We start from the raw sequence: 13,374 nt of genomic DNA, 5'->3' as shown, positions 1-13,374 counted from the left end.
GATTAGTTTAAACAGCCCTGATTTCTTGTCTCACTACCCGTCCGTAAACAAAAAGGTGCAATTTCTGATCTCCCCCCTTTGTAAGTAATGTATTTTCCTTAACTCTTCAGTTGGTGTGATTCAATCCTCCATTGATAACCCCACAGCAAATTCAAGACAAGGTAAAATAAAAGGGTAGGTTTTTTCGCACGCAATGCGGGTTTCACAACATCCACCCCTTTTTGCATTCATGCAATAAAACAGGGAAAAGAGGAAGAAAGGGGAACAGGGCAAGACTACAACAGAAATAAGAGTTATAGTTTCACGCGAGTCCAGAATCTAGAGTCAAAGTCCAATGGCATATTCCTTCAGAGGTTAGCATGCTGACTGTTGCAGGGTGATCCATCTTTCCAAAAGTGAGGATTTCCATGTAGAGTTGAATTAGTCTTGAAGGTACAAATAAAGAAATTGAAGAAATAAAGAAAGGGCAAGGCAATTAAAAACACGGACATGGGTTCTTTCTGCTGCTACCTGCAAAATGGTAAATGGTAGACAGAGATAGGTTGTTTGCCTGGGTCAAACACTGACTGAAGATAAAATCCAAAAGCTGTATAAATACAGGAATTCGGATAGCTCAAGTCTCAGTCAAGTGATAGGGCAGTTTCAGGTTGAGCTATTCCGCTAATGAGGCCCCTAGTTGAAACCTTTTGTGTTTTGGAGCAGGTAACAGTGGGGCCATTTGTACCACATTCAAGATTAGGAGTCACAATCAACTGCCTTTGTCCATAGCTGACCAGGGCAGATATCTCTCCTGCTAATCCATTGTGTTGGCCTGGCTGGAATGTTGGTATGATGCAAGGAGTGTTACAGTCCAGCGAGTGAGAGGTTTTACCTTTGTTCACTTTCAAACTGCTCAGAAACTTCCAGAAGCCAGCATGTGAACAGCTGGAGCCATTTTATCATCTCAGCAATTGTTCATTTTGAAAAGCAGAAAAAAAATATAAAGTAGCCAGGCTGAGAGATATTTTTTTTTCTTCTTGTCTGCTCCCCTGTTGGAGAAAATGAAATGAATTGCATTTCAGTTCATTTTTTTAACATGGTTCTAGGGAAGGAAGAACTAGTGCAGAAGTATAGAGGCATTCTTTCATCCATGCTGGTACATCAAACACGGATACAGAGGAAATGACAGTTTCCTACTGCATTTCTTTTTCTTTAGAGTTTAAACCCAGGAGAAGGCCATTCACAAGGACCTTGTCTGGTCCAGCATTTGGGAAGATCCACGTGACATGGGAGGATTTGAAATTCATCTGCCTGGGGAAGTCTATTCTGTGCTAAAATACTGACTTCCCCTTTTTTGGGAGGGGGGGGGGGTTCAAGCATTCCAACCTCCTGATTAGGTGTGTTCAAAAGGGTTTGGGGATATGACAAGTTGGTTAACATTCTGGGTGCTGGGTCAAGCTGCTGTTGTCCAGCTTAGCTCACGCCTGTTCTTGGTTAGCCGGTTGGATTTTCAATCTGTTGGTGGTGTGGGAGAACTGTTGGTGAGGTTCCTGCCAGTGGTTCTCTGGGAATTTGTTCAAATTTCCCGAGCAGCATTCTTGAGTCAGGGTTGTGAATTGGGCATTTGCCATTCTTGGGCCTGGCAGCTGGGGGTTCAACTGGGGGAATGTCCCGTTTCTCCCCACCCCCCCCCCCCCTCCTCAGTTGACCCCCTCCTGGCTACCCCTCCTCCCCCTCAGTTGACCTCCTCCTGGCTATCCTCAGGTGACTGTCCAGCTGCTGCATTGCCCTGCAGCTCACTTCTCTTTCCTTCCTGGAACACACTCTCTTTCTCCCTGTCTTTCCTGGAACACCTCTGCCTCTCCAGCTCGAACAGCCATTTGATGGCAAGGGTAACTATCTTGAATACAGGTCTGCAATCGTTGTTTGGTTCTGATTTTTCTATCTGTTCTGGCTAAGGACTCACTCAGGTCTAACTTCTCCAGAAGTATTTTTGTGCCTCAGGAGGAACTATTACCTGCATCTTTCTGGCTATAAATCTTAATTGTCCCTGACTTGGGAGGCTAACTTTTGTTGGTTAGTACTTCCTTTTCCATACCCATCTTTGTAATAATTTGCCATGTTGCTCTAATGTGAGATTAAAAGAGTTTGCTGCAGTATGTGTATTTGTTTTAAAATTAGTTCCAGCCACTAAGTTTCCCTCTTTTTAGCTTATTATTGACTCTTATCTCTAATCTGTTTTGTATATTAACTTGGCCTCTGTTCAAATTCAAGTTGAATCAATCCCAGATGTGAGCTCCCAATCTCTGTTATGAACAGGTAATGAGAGGAGAAATCAGGGCTGTTTAAAGAACCTAATCTCTCAATTTTGTGACAGTTATGGGGATACAAAATCCCATTTGGAAAATTCTGCCTATGGATGGAAAAAATGGACCTTGTGTCACACAGCCTAACACTACATCTCATAATACTCTCTTCTTGAAATTGGATAGGAATATAAATTTTCCTTGAAACTAGTGTGCCATTTATTATTAACATTGTAATGATTCCCACTGCGTGACTCACACAGTTAAATCAGACACATAGCAAATCCAAGTGCATTTGGTCCATTTACAAGATATGCGTTCCACTTGTAATTGCTTATGTTGTAGTACATTTCTGGCCCAGGAAATAAAAGTTCATACTGAACTAATGATGTTTCCTTCATATGTTTCTGACCTAAACTAAAACATTATATTTTGAAAGAGATTCACCTACATATTAAATATTCAGTACTTTATGTTTAACCTATGCATATTTTTTCTATACTTGAGTAAATTTAGATGTAGATTCTTAAATGCATTTTCATGGACTTCCTTGTTTTTCTCTCCTTGTACATTATGATTCTCTGTCCCCTTTCCTTTCCTATTTCCGTTCTCACTCTAGTCATTTTCCTGATCATGTGGATGTTAGATACTCTGAAGATTGTAGGTAAGACTAGTTAGCTTTCTTTGCATTAATATGACTGTTAGGATATATAGTTATCACTACACAGCAATCCACTCAAAGCATGTGAAAATCCTGGCTGACTTTCACCAAGTCTTTTGCACATATTATGCCAGCATCCATGAGCTGAACTATCAAGTGAGTGAAACTATGTATATTCATTTCATGATTCATTGAATATTTCATGTGACTTCCTCTCTGTGTATTTGTGCCCTGTTCAAATCACATCTTGGTTGGGTTCCTTCATAGGTTTTGGCATTATGTTGTTCTGTGAAGTTTCTTCAGTGTCTGCCTAAGAGCAAGTAGCATTTAGGAGCCTCTCATTTTCATTAACATCATCAGTTTATTTCTCCATCTTGGTTAGGTGCATTGACCCGAACAGGCGTAGGGCTGTGGCGACTAGGGGAATTTCACAGTAACTTCATTGCAGTGTTAATGTAAGCCTTACTTGTGACTAATAAATAAACTTTACTGGTCAACATCCCTCTAATTTTCCTTCAATCATCTCCTTCGTCAAGTTCTCATGCCTTAGAATATGGCCAATCCAAGTTGTTGCGGTTTTTTGATATTCACTGATGATCTTTCCTCCTCTTCCAAACCAAGAGTCTCTTCAATGCTCTTGTATTCTCTCCAGCTTCTCGAGAACCACATTTCTAGTTCTTGGAAGCTCCACTTTTTCCAAGGTCCATACAACAAGATAATCAAATCACAGTTTTGATCATTCTTTTCTTAAGATCTCTACTCATTCTTATGCCGAGCAATTTTCTATGTTTGGAGAATGTATTCTTTGCCATTCCTTTCAAGCTCTGACTTTCTATGGCAGCAACAACCTACTGACAAGATGCTTCTTGGGTACTTAAATTGTGGTACTTAATCCTGCTGTTGATCATTTATTTTGACCTCTTTCCCACCATTATTTTTTCCAATATTCATAATTCATCTTTTTTACTTTTTCATTTCATAAGCTTTCACCACCCCATTCATTCTGTCCATTAGTATCTGCAGATCTTCTGCTATACCTAATCAGTCATCCACAAATCTCACTATTTTCAACAGTTGACCTCCTACTTTGACACCTTTTCTGTTGTTATCCTGTGTTTCTTTGATCAAGTCTTCCACATAGATGTTGAGGAGCAATGGTGGTAGTAGACAGCCTTGTCTCACCGCAGGCCCCGTTGCACCAGGCTTAGTTTCACCCAATACTTATCTGTTTGTCGCAGTCTGTCCCATGTACAGAGCTGCAATCATTATTTTATCTTTCCAGTCAACTCAATCAATATCTCCAATACTTTGAACAAATTTTACCAGTTTATCTGGTCAAATACCTATTCATAATCCACATAGCAAGTGTACACTTCTTGTTGGTATTCAACGATTCTTTCACCTGACACTCTCATCACTACCACCATTTCTCTCGTTCCAAAAACCTTTCTATAACTGATTTGATCATAGCCAATGTAACAGCTTGTTTTCGCTTTCAATCTATTTACTAAGATCTTTAACATTACCTTGGATGCATGTGTAATCAAAGCCACTGCTTTTAGCATTACAGTAAAAAAGGAAGACTGGATACATACTATGAGAAAATAAAAGAATTGGCTGAGGCAGGAGGGAGAGGCGGTGGTAAGCAAGCTCAGAGAGGAATTGCTAAAGATGGTATGCTGCTTATAGAACTCAAGGAAGTAAAAAATAGAAGAAAGAAGACATTTCCCAGGATCATTTAGGACCTGATAGCTTGAAGTATGGAATATTTAGGGATATAAAAGAACTGAAGTCTGGAAAGTAGAAGGATGTGACGGGAACCCAGCAATTATGAAATGACTTGGAGAAGGCAACATGAAAAATGATTAACTTGTGTATGGAGATGTATATAAAGGGAGAATAGCAGAAAAGACTTTTTGAGGAGCACAATGGTCCAATTGGACAAGAAGGCAAATATTATGAAATGTATGATGTGTACTTGGCAAATATTACTCATTTGGATACTGTCTCCTATTTTAAAACGAGCATCAAAACATTCAACACCAGCACACAGACAATGGATTGACTGATTGCCGACAGTGCCATAAGTTCTTCTATATTTCTAAGACATTCATTAAAACATTGAGGCAGAGAAATTATAAACAGACATGTTAGTCATTCTGTAATTTGTTCAATTAAACAAGTTGTGCCTCAAATTCAGAGATATTTTCTGTGATTTTTGTTTCCTGGTTGCAAAAGTATAAAGAAATTATGTCAATCTTTCTGATAAATTAATCATACTATTATTGCTTCTGAGAAAAATCAGTTCCTCAAGTGTATTGAAAAGCATTTTCATGTCCTGCATCGGCTACAGCAGGCCTTTCTCAAGCTGAACAGATGTGAATCTCATTTACAAAGCTTAGAGGAACCTTGCAATCACTATTCCAGAACCAGTGCCCTATAAAGATTTCATTTGACATTGTAGCACACAGTGAGGAGATTACTACAAATACCACTGCTGCTGATAGGATAGTAAGCGACATAGCGTTCACATTCATTGCCAGAACTGGAATAGAGATCAAGCTTTATGCTCTGTTATTATATCACGGAGCCCTGTCTCATTGGTCATAATATTAACATCATTAACGTAAGTAGGAACATGACTCCTCAAGCCTGCTCCTCCATTTAATAAGATCAAGCCTGATGCTTGACCTAAGCTGCACTCTGCTGCCCAAACCCCATTTTTCTTGATTTTCTACCAATCTCAGCCTTGAGTATACTCGATGACTGTGCATCCACTGTGCTCTAGAGAATTACAAAGCCTCACAGCCCTCTGAAGACATTTCTCAGTCCATGGCTGACCCTTTATCCCTTTATCCCTTCCTCAGATAAATGGCTGACCCTTTATCCTGAGGCAGTGCACCTTAGTTCTAGACTCGCATCACAGGTATCAATCTTGTTGATTGCACCTTTAAGATAAATATATCTTTCCTCAAGTATGGTGGCCAAAACTGTTTACAGTGCTCCAGCTGTGGTCTCACCAAAGCCTGTAACAATTGTAACAAATTGTAATTGTAACAAAATGTTTTACATTCATTGCCTTCTAATCCATTTCAAAATCTGAAGAAACAGTTTGGTCCCCTTGCTTAAGGAAAGCATACACTGGCATTGGAGGCAGTCCAGAGAAGGTTCATTTGTTTAATCCCGGATATAGAGGGATTTTCGTATGAGGAGAAGTTGAGTGGGCTGGGGCCTGCACTAATTGGAATTGAGAAGAATGAAAGATTACCTTATTGAGACACAGGATTTTCAGGGGGCTTAACAGAGTAGATGCTGAGAGGTTGGTTCCCATGTGGGAGAGTATAAGGCCAGAGGGCATAGTCTCAGATTAGGGAGCTGCCTATTTAAAACAGAGATTCGGAGGAATTTATTCTCTTGAGCATAGTAAATCTGTGGAATTCTTTACCACAGAGGATTGTAGAGGCTGGGTCTTTAAAAGTATGTTGAAGGCTGTGATAGGCATTTTAATTAGTAAGGAAATCAAGTGTAATAGAGATAAGGCGGGAAAGTGAAGTTGAGGATTATCATATCAGATCAGTCGTGATCTCATTGAATGGCAGAGCAGACTCGATGGGCTGAATGGCCTACTTCTGCTCCTACATCTTTTGGTCTTGAGGAATGTAGATTTATTTAGAGTTATGAAACATTTATTTCAATGTTCACCATTGCTTATCTACCCTCATTGATTTTAATCTAATCAACTTTATTCAAATTGTCCTCTGTAGTTGGCCTTATTTAAGTGCAATAGTCTAGTTGAACCTGCATATGTCACTGCAAAACGTCATGTGAAATTATCATATTATGATCACTTGAGAGTTTATTAATTAGCCCTGTCTCCTTACACAAAACAAGATCCAAAATAACTTCTTTGCCAATTGGTTCCATAATGTATTGTTCTAGGAAATGGTCTCTAATGACCTCATCCTCCAAACTACTGTTGCTAATTTGATTTGTCCAGGTTATGTGAAGATTAATATCCCGCTCGAATATTACATTACCTTTGTTATAGGCTTGCTTTATTTCTTATTTAATATCATGCTGGACCTCTGGGATTGATAGGCCAAAAGTGGGAAGATTTACTATCTTCATCTCTGAAACATAGGCAAGTGCAGTAGGAATATGCCATGCCACAGGTGCAGATGAAGATTTAACTACTTGAAATTATTTCTATTTGGAATATATTGAAGACAGTGTTGGAAGCACAAAGAAAGAGAATACTGCAAAAAAATTTACATATCCAGAACAATCCCTTCCTCTCGCCACCCAATATATCACTTCACTCCTGTCAGTTTGGTTTGAAGGACATATGGAAGAAGTTCATGCCATGGACAAACTGTTTTCCTTCTGTTGTGACACAGTCGAGTTCCTTCTGCATGAGTGACCTCATGATCCCCTAACCAACTCTGAATGCTTTATTGGACCATGTGGAATCTTGCAGAAAAGGACTGTTTATTTCTGTTGTGGCTAACTAAAGAACAATTTAAACACCATCTGTCATTAATGTAGAGAATTTCCAAGCCCAAAGGGCGAGATTTTCCCCCTTTGACTGAATGGGTGAGTTCAGTAATTTTAAGTTGAGCTTTTCATTCAATCCTTGTGATAATGTTTGTTTTGCTGAGCAGTTAAGATTTTGAGATAGAACATAGAACAGTACAGCACAGAACAGGCCCTTCGGCCCATGATGTTGTGCCGAGCTTTATCTGAAACCAAGATCAAGCTATCCCACTCCCTATCATCCTGGTGTGCTCCATGTGCCTATCCAATAACCGCTTAAATGTTCCGAAAGTGTCTGACTCCACTATCACTGCAGGCAGTCCATTCCACACCCCAACCACTCTCTGCATAAAGAACCTACCTCTGATATCCTTCCTATATCTCCCACCATGAACCCTATAGTTATGCCCCCTTGTAATAGCTCCATCCACCCGAGGAAATAGTCTTTGAACGTTCACTCTATCTATCCCCTTCATCATTTTATAAACCTCTATTATTATCAGGGTTAAACTCCATCTGCCATTTTTCAGCCCAGCTTTGCATCCTATCTATGTCTCTTTGCAGCCTACAACAGCCCTCCACCTCATCCACTACTCCACCAATCTTGGTGTCATCAGCAATCAGCAAGATATTGCAATTTGTGGGCATTTTACAGAATTGAAGAAAATTTTAGTACACTTCTATTTCCCCATTTTCAATGTTGGAGGTGGTATCGATATTAAAAACAGATATCTTCAACCAGTCGAAGATTCTAAAAGTGACCGAGGCCCAGAAATGCATGGGCAACTTCCAGTTTTTCAGATTAAGGTTTCAAATTGCCTTAACGCACCCAACTAAATTATGCACAGAATAAATAACACAAAGGCCACCACCCAAGAATGAGATTGACAATTTGCGTTGAACCAATGCAGAATTATTCAGATGTCCAAGCTTCAAGAGTGCCAAACTTTCAATTTGTTGTTCTTTCTACTTCATTCCAATTCTCTTCCCTTCCTAATGCCGCATGAAGGCAGACTTTTGTCTGAATCCATAGATAGTGGTTTCTGGAACAGGTCACTATATCTGTTGCCATGGGCTTATAACTTGAAGGGCGCCACGCCACGTCAAGCATGGCTGACCAGGAGTCTCCATCACTCTTAGGGCGGCATGGTAGCACAGCTGCTTCACAGCTCCAGGGACCTGGGTTCGATTCCCGGCTTGGGTCACTGTCTGTGTGGAGTTTGCACATTCTCCTCGTGTCTGCGTGGGTTTCCTCCGGGTGCTCCGGTTTCCTCCCACAGTCCAAAGATGTGCGGGTTAGGTTGATTGGCCATGCTAAAATTGCCCTTAGTGTCCTGGGATGCGTAGGTTAGAGGGATTAGTGGGTAAAATATGTAGGGATATGGGGGTAGGGTCTGGGTGGGATTGTGGTCGGTGCAGACTTGATGGGCTGAATGGCCTCTTTCTGTGCTGTAGGGTTTCTAAGATTCTAAGATTCTCTTACCATCAGCCATCGGAATGTTGGAAGGATTTGCAGGTTGACAGTCAAACCTGTTCTGATACATTTAAAGGAATACAACTTATTAAAACATTTCCTCCTGCCCTCAGCTTATACATTTCCTGGTGAGACAATACAGGGGTAGCTGAAAGGCAACTTTCAACGACAAAGGGCTTACAAAGTTATTCTTTGTAACTTTGTAATTACAATAGTTGCTCATGCACCTTACACAGTTGCGAACTGGCGACACCGGGAATAGACACAATCAAATCTGCTGCTGTTTGACATGATCACTGCCAAACTTCACTACATGTTACCCACCGGCAAATCTCTGTGACTACCAGCTACAGAACTCAAAACAACTAACTAACTAAAGATGTAACATGACAAGTTTAGGAATAGTCCAATACTATATCACAACTACACAATTAACAAATCTAATAACTGTTAAACTTTAAACCCTGATAATGTAAAGACCCTAATCTAAAGATCAATATGTTATTATATTATTCTTTCAGTTGCTTGGAGTGATTGATTATAAAACTTACTTCATTTCAGCCCCTGGCTACAATGGGATTTGATTTTTAAATAAATATGCTTCTAACAAACAAACTAAGGAGCCTTAGCAAAAGCGAAAGTTTCACGATAAAAGGCAAAGCCAGCCATGAAACAAAGGAAAATGACAGTAGCTGAAGCCAATTATCACAGCCCTGGGCATCAGAGAAGCATCAGCAACATTACTACCTTCAACTTCTTAAATTTGTTCTTGTACCAGTTCCCACCACCCATCCCACCCTCTTTCACACTCCATTATTAGATCTGGGATAAAACTGCTTGCAGTATTCATCTCCATGTGCACCAAAATCCATGTCAACCTGTACAGAATGCAAGGAACAGCCAGGCTTGGGCTGCCAAGTGTGGTTAGATATCAGTTAATACCATCTCTAACATGAAAAAGCCAAGCTAGCTCCCCATATCCCTCAGAAGCAGCAGATGGCGGCTAGAAGCTGAACTGTCATTCAGTTCAGCTTCTAGCAGTCATTATCAATACAATGATTACAAGAACTGGGCAGAGACTATGGGACCACCTGACCATTCAAAGCTATTCCAGTATCTACAAGGCTGCAATCAGGAACATGATAGAATGCTGAATAGGTTTAGGCACAGCTGTACTCATCATCCAGGGCAATGCATTATCCCCATTGGTGACTCTGCCACTGAAGCCTCCATCACCAAAGTAGTGTGGCTACAGCAAGTACAATCTACAGGATGCATTGCAATAAATCATTAAGTTTATCTCAACCTTTCTTACCTTTAACCTCTACTGTTGAGAAGTTTGAAAGTAGCAATGCCATGGGAATGCTTTCATCTCTATGGAACGCACAATTCTGACTTGGATGTATATTGCCATTTCTTTGTGTTATCAATGTCCTAGAATCAGCCACCAAAAATTGGTATGTGAGCAACATTACAATGAGGAGAACAGTAGTTCAAACAATCCCACCCAGGCCCTTAACCCCATGTATTTACCCTGCTAATTCCCCTGACACTAAGGGTTAATTTAGTATGGCCAATCAACCTAACCCCCATGTCTTTGGAGTGTGGGAGGAAACTGGAGCACCTGGAGGAAATCCACGCAGACACAGGGAAAACATGCAAACTCCACACAGTCGCCCGAGGCCGCAGGCCTGCCACCACTGCTAGGGCAACTGGGGATGGGTTAGAATGTGGCTTTTCCAGTGTTGTGCATATCCCAATAACAAATACGTTAAAAAATGTGCCATTTGCCTTGTTCTTCTAGTTTGAAGCCAAATAGGTATTCATACAATAATTAAAGCTTTTTAGTTATGTTTTTCTGATACCAGCTCTTAATTTTCAGATTTTTAAAACTAAGTCAAAATTTTCAAACTAGTATGTTAGGATTTGAATCTCTCATTCTCAGGATTTTACTCTAGACCTCTGGATTACTAAAACTTCTAAAATACCAAAATGTTTCCCTGTCACTGATTCCTCAAGAGTTGAAGAAAGATTTTGTGTTCTCTTGTGTTTGAAATCTTTGTTTGTTTTCTGGACATGATCGGGATCTGACTTATTCTCAAAAATATTGTCTCCAGAAATGCAAAAAATGGTTTGCCAATCAGGAATCATTGGTTAAAAGAATATTCTGGATTTGCTGGTCATCAAAAAATTTGTTTTACCGTTTAAGCATGCAGCAGCCTCTATGCTTTCTCCAAGCATGATGTTTAGATTAGTGTGCTTGGGACGGTGCATGTTAGTACATCAAGCTGATCTTACTATCTATCTCCATTTTTTTGTACGACTGATTTAGGTATAATCCAGATGTATGTGATGGGTAAAAAAAACATGAAAGAGATCTGCTCTTCCTCAATCTTTCCCTTTGTTCTTTAAGTGCATAGTTATTTTTTCACTAATTTCTCCCCGAGTTGTCAATACCTCAATATTAACTTATATACACATATTCAAGCTTTTAGAGAAGTGGCTGGATTTAGCCTTAAGATAGTTCTGCAACATAGGAACAAGAGAGTTTGACTCTCATTTCTGCTGTTGGATTTAAGATGATAAAAGATAGGGTGGCATGGTGGTACAGTGGTTAGCACTGCTGCTTCACAGCGTCAGGGAGCCGGGTTCAATTCCGGCCTCGGGTGATTGTGAGTGCGTGCATGTTTTGCATGTTCTCCCCTTGTCTGCGAGGGTTTCATCCAGGTGCTCTGGTTTCCTCCCACACTCCAAAGCTGTATGGGTTAGGTTGATTAGCCATACTAAATTAACCCTTAGTGTCAGGGGGATTAGCAGGGTAAATACATGGGGTTAAGGGAATAGGGCCTGGGTGGGATTGTTGTCAGTGCAGGCCTCCTGCACTGTAGGGATTCTATGATTCTAAGATTGGTTGTGAATCAATTCTATGGAAAAGAGGAGAAACTCGTACCTGAGAGTAGATTACTTTTTTCAACAAAGGTTCACTGCATTCTTCATCGTGGAAATCTGAGTACTGCCAGTTAATTTAGAGTTTTCTGCTGCATTTCAAGCACAGTAGAAAAGAAGTTCGCAAAGCTTTAGTATAACATTGAACAGAATATAGACAATGAGCTAACTTTTTCAAAAAATCCTTTGTCATTAAGTGCAGAAACCCTATAGTCTAGACCTGCAGTAAAAAATCCTCAGACTTGGTTTATTGTTCATTACACAGTATTGATTTTCTTGAAAGTGAATTATTGTAGTCATTGGAACAGATATTTGGACAGTAAAATCTTCTTGCAGTAACATTTAGTGCTTTCTGGCAAATGATTTTGCATGTAGGATACTGCATTCTCGGGACATTGTGTCTTCCTGTTCAAAGATTTTTATTGCTCATAATTTGTACCTTTTTAAATTTATAGATTATGTGAACCGATTAAATATATTAAATAGGTTTTTCATTTCATTTTATTCATTCAAGGAAAGGTGAATCATCAAATGGGGAAAGTGCATTTCAAGATCCTTCTCTACTGGAAAATCTTCAAGGCAACCACGTAAGTAATGCATTATTGATTTCTTTTTTCAAATTAGCACCTTAAAGTCTATATATATTTGAACATATTATGAAGTAAATTTAATAAGAGTACAAGTGATGACTGAATATGCTGCTCCATATGATTTATTATGAGAAAAGCCTTTCATCCCTGAACAAAGATGAGCCCCAACTCCATAAATCTTGGTTGAAAGGGAGTAGTGGATTAGTTCTGCAGTATCCCTATGAATGACGATGCCCTTCCTGATTAGTCAACCAGCCAGTGATATAACTCATAATGAAGGACTTGATATCCAACCAGCAGTCCAGTAAAGGCCATCAAACCTATTATATTGGAACAAGCCTGAGACACGGTGCCAATTTTAGTTTAGATACATTTATTGTTAGTGATTCAGTGTTCTGACCTCATGGCTATAGTTGTACCTTCCAGTGGAGATGTATAAAAAATTGAGTTTGGCTGTAAACTAAAGTGGAAACTTGATGTTATTAACAATTTTTATACAATGGTTTAAAAAATGTGAGATTGGAAATAGACTTCCTGGGAAAATTTATTTTCAACTATGCATTGGCTGATGGTTATCATTATGATTGCCAGGCAGCATCACCACTCATTTATTTTTTGTAGTGCCCGTTGATCTGTTGCATGGTCCCTTTAAATTTTGTTATGTAGACATGCACCTGTGGTATCTTGCAACAGATGGTTTCTACATAGCCTGCGCAGGACCTTGTGGATTGTTGGGCGACCAAGCAACTTAGGGCACATTGCTGCTAGGCTTCCTTATCTTTCCTAAATACCTTTTTAAAAAAGTATAAATTAAAGCTAATTGAATACCAAGATGCACTTTAAGGGCATTTGAAAAAGGAACTAATTTAATCCTGTGTGCCCCTA

The 13,374-nt window shown here is 39.7% G+C and overlaps 1 protein-coding gene across 7 annotated transcripts in view; it reads left to right on the top strand.

Annotated features, from left to right (window-relative positions):
- atp8a1 (ATPase phospholipid transporting 8A1) overlaps nt 1-13,374 on the top strand; it is a 369,658-nt gene that overhangs the window by 153,814 nt on the left and 202,470 nt on the right. For 4 of the 7 annotated variants that reach the window (XM_078216762.1, XM_078216773.1, XM_078216803.1 and 1 more), the window contains 2 exons: nt 2,905-2,949; nt 12,414-12,486. In XM_078216762.1, the coding sequence (XP_078072888.1) occupies nt 2,905-2,949; nt 12,414-12,486 (118 nt within the window). The remainder of the gene's footprint in view (nt 1-2,904; nt 2,950-12,413; nt 12,487-13,374) is intronic. The other 3 variants (XM_078216784.1, XM_078216795.1, XM_078216811.1) reach the window with 1 other exon arrangement.

This window comes from Mustelus asterias, chromosome 1 (genome assembly GCF_964213995.1).
Source record: "Mustelus asterias chromosome 1, sMusAst1.hap1.1, whole genome shotgun sequence".
Lineage (NCBI taxonomy): Eukaryota > Metazoa > Chordata > Chondrichthyes > Carcharhiniformes > Triakidae > Mustelus > Mustelus asterias.
Note: the sequence above shows the minus strand (reverse complement) of the source record. Positions and strands in the feature narration are given on the sequence as shown.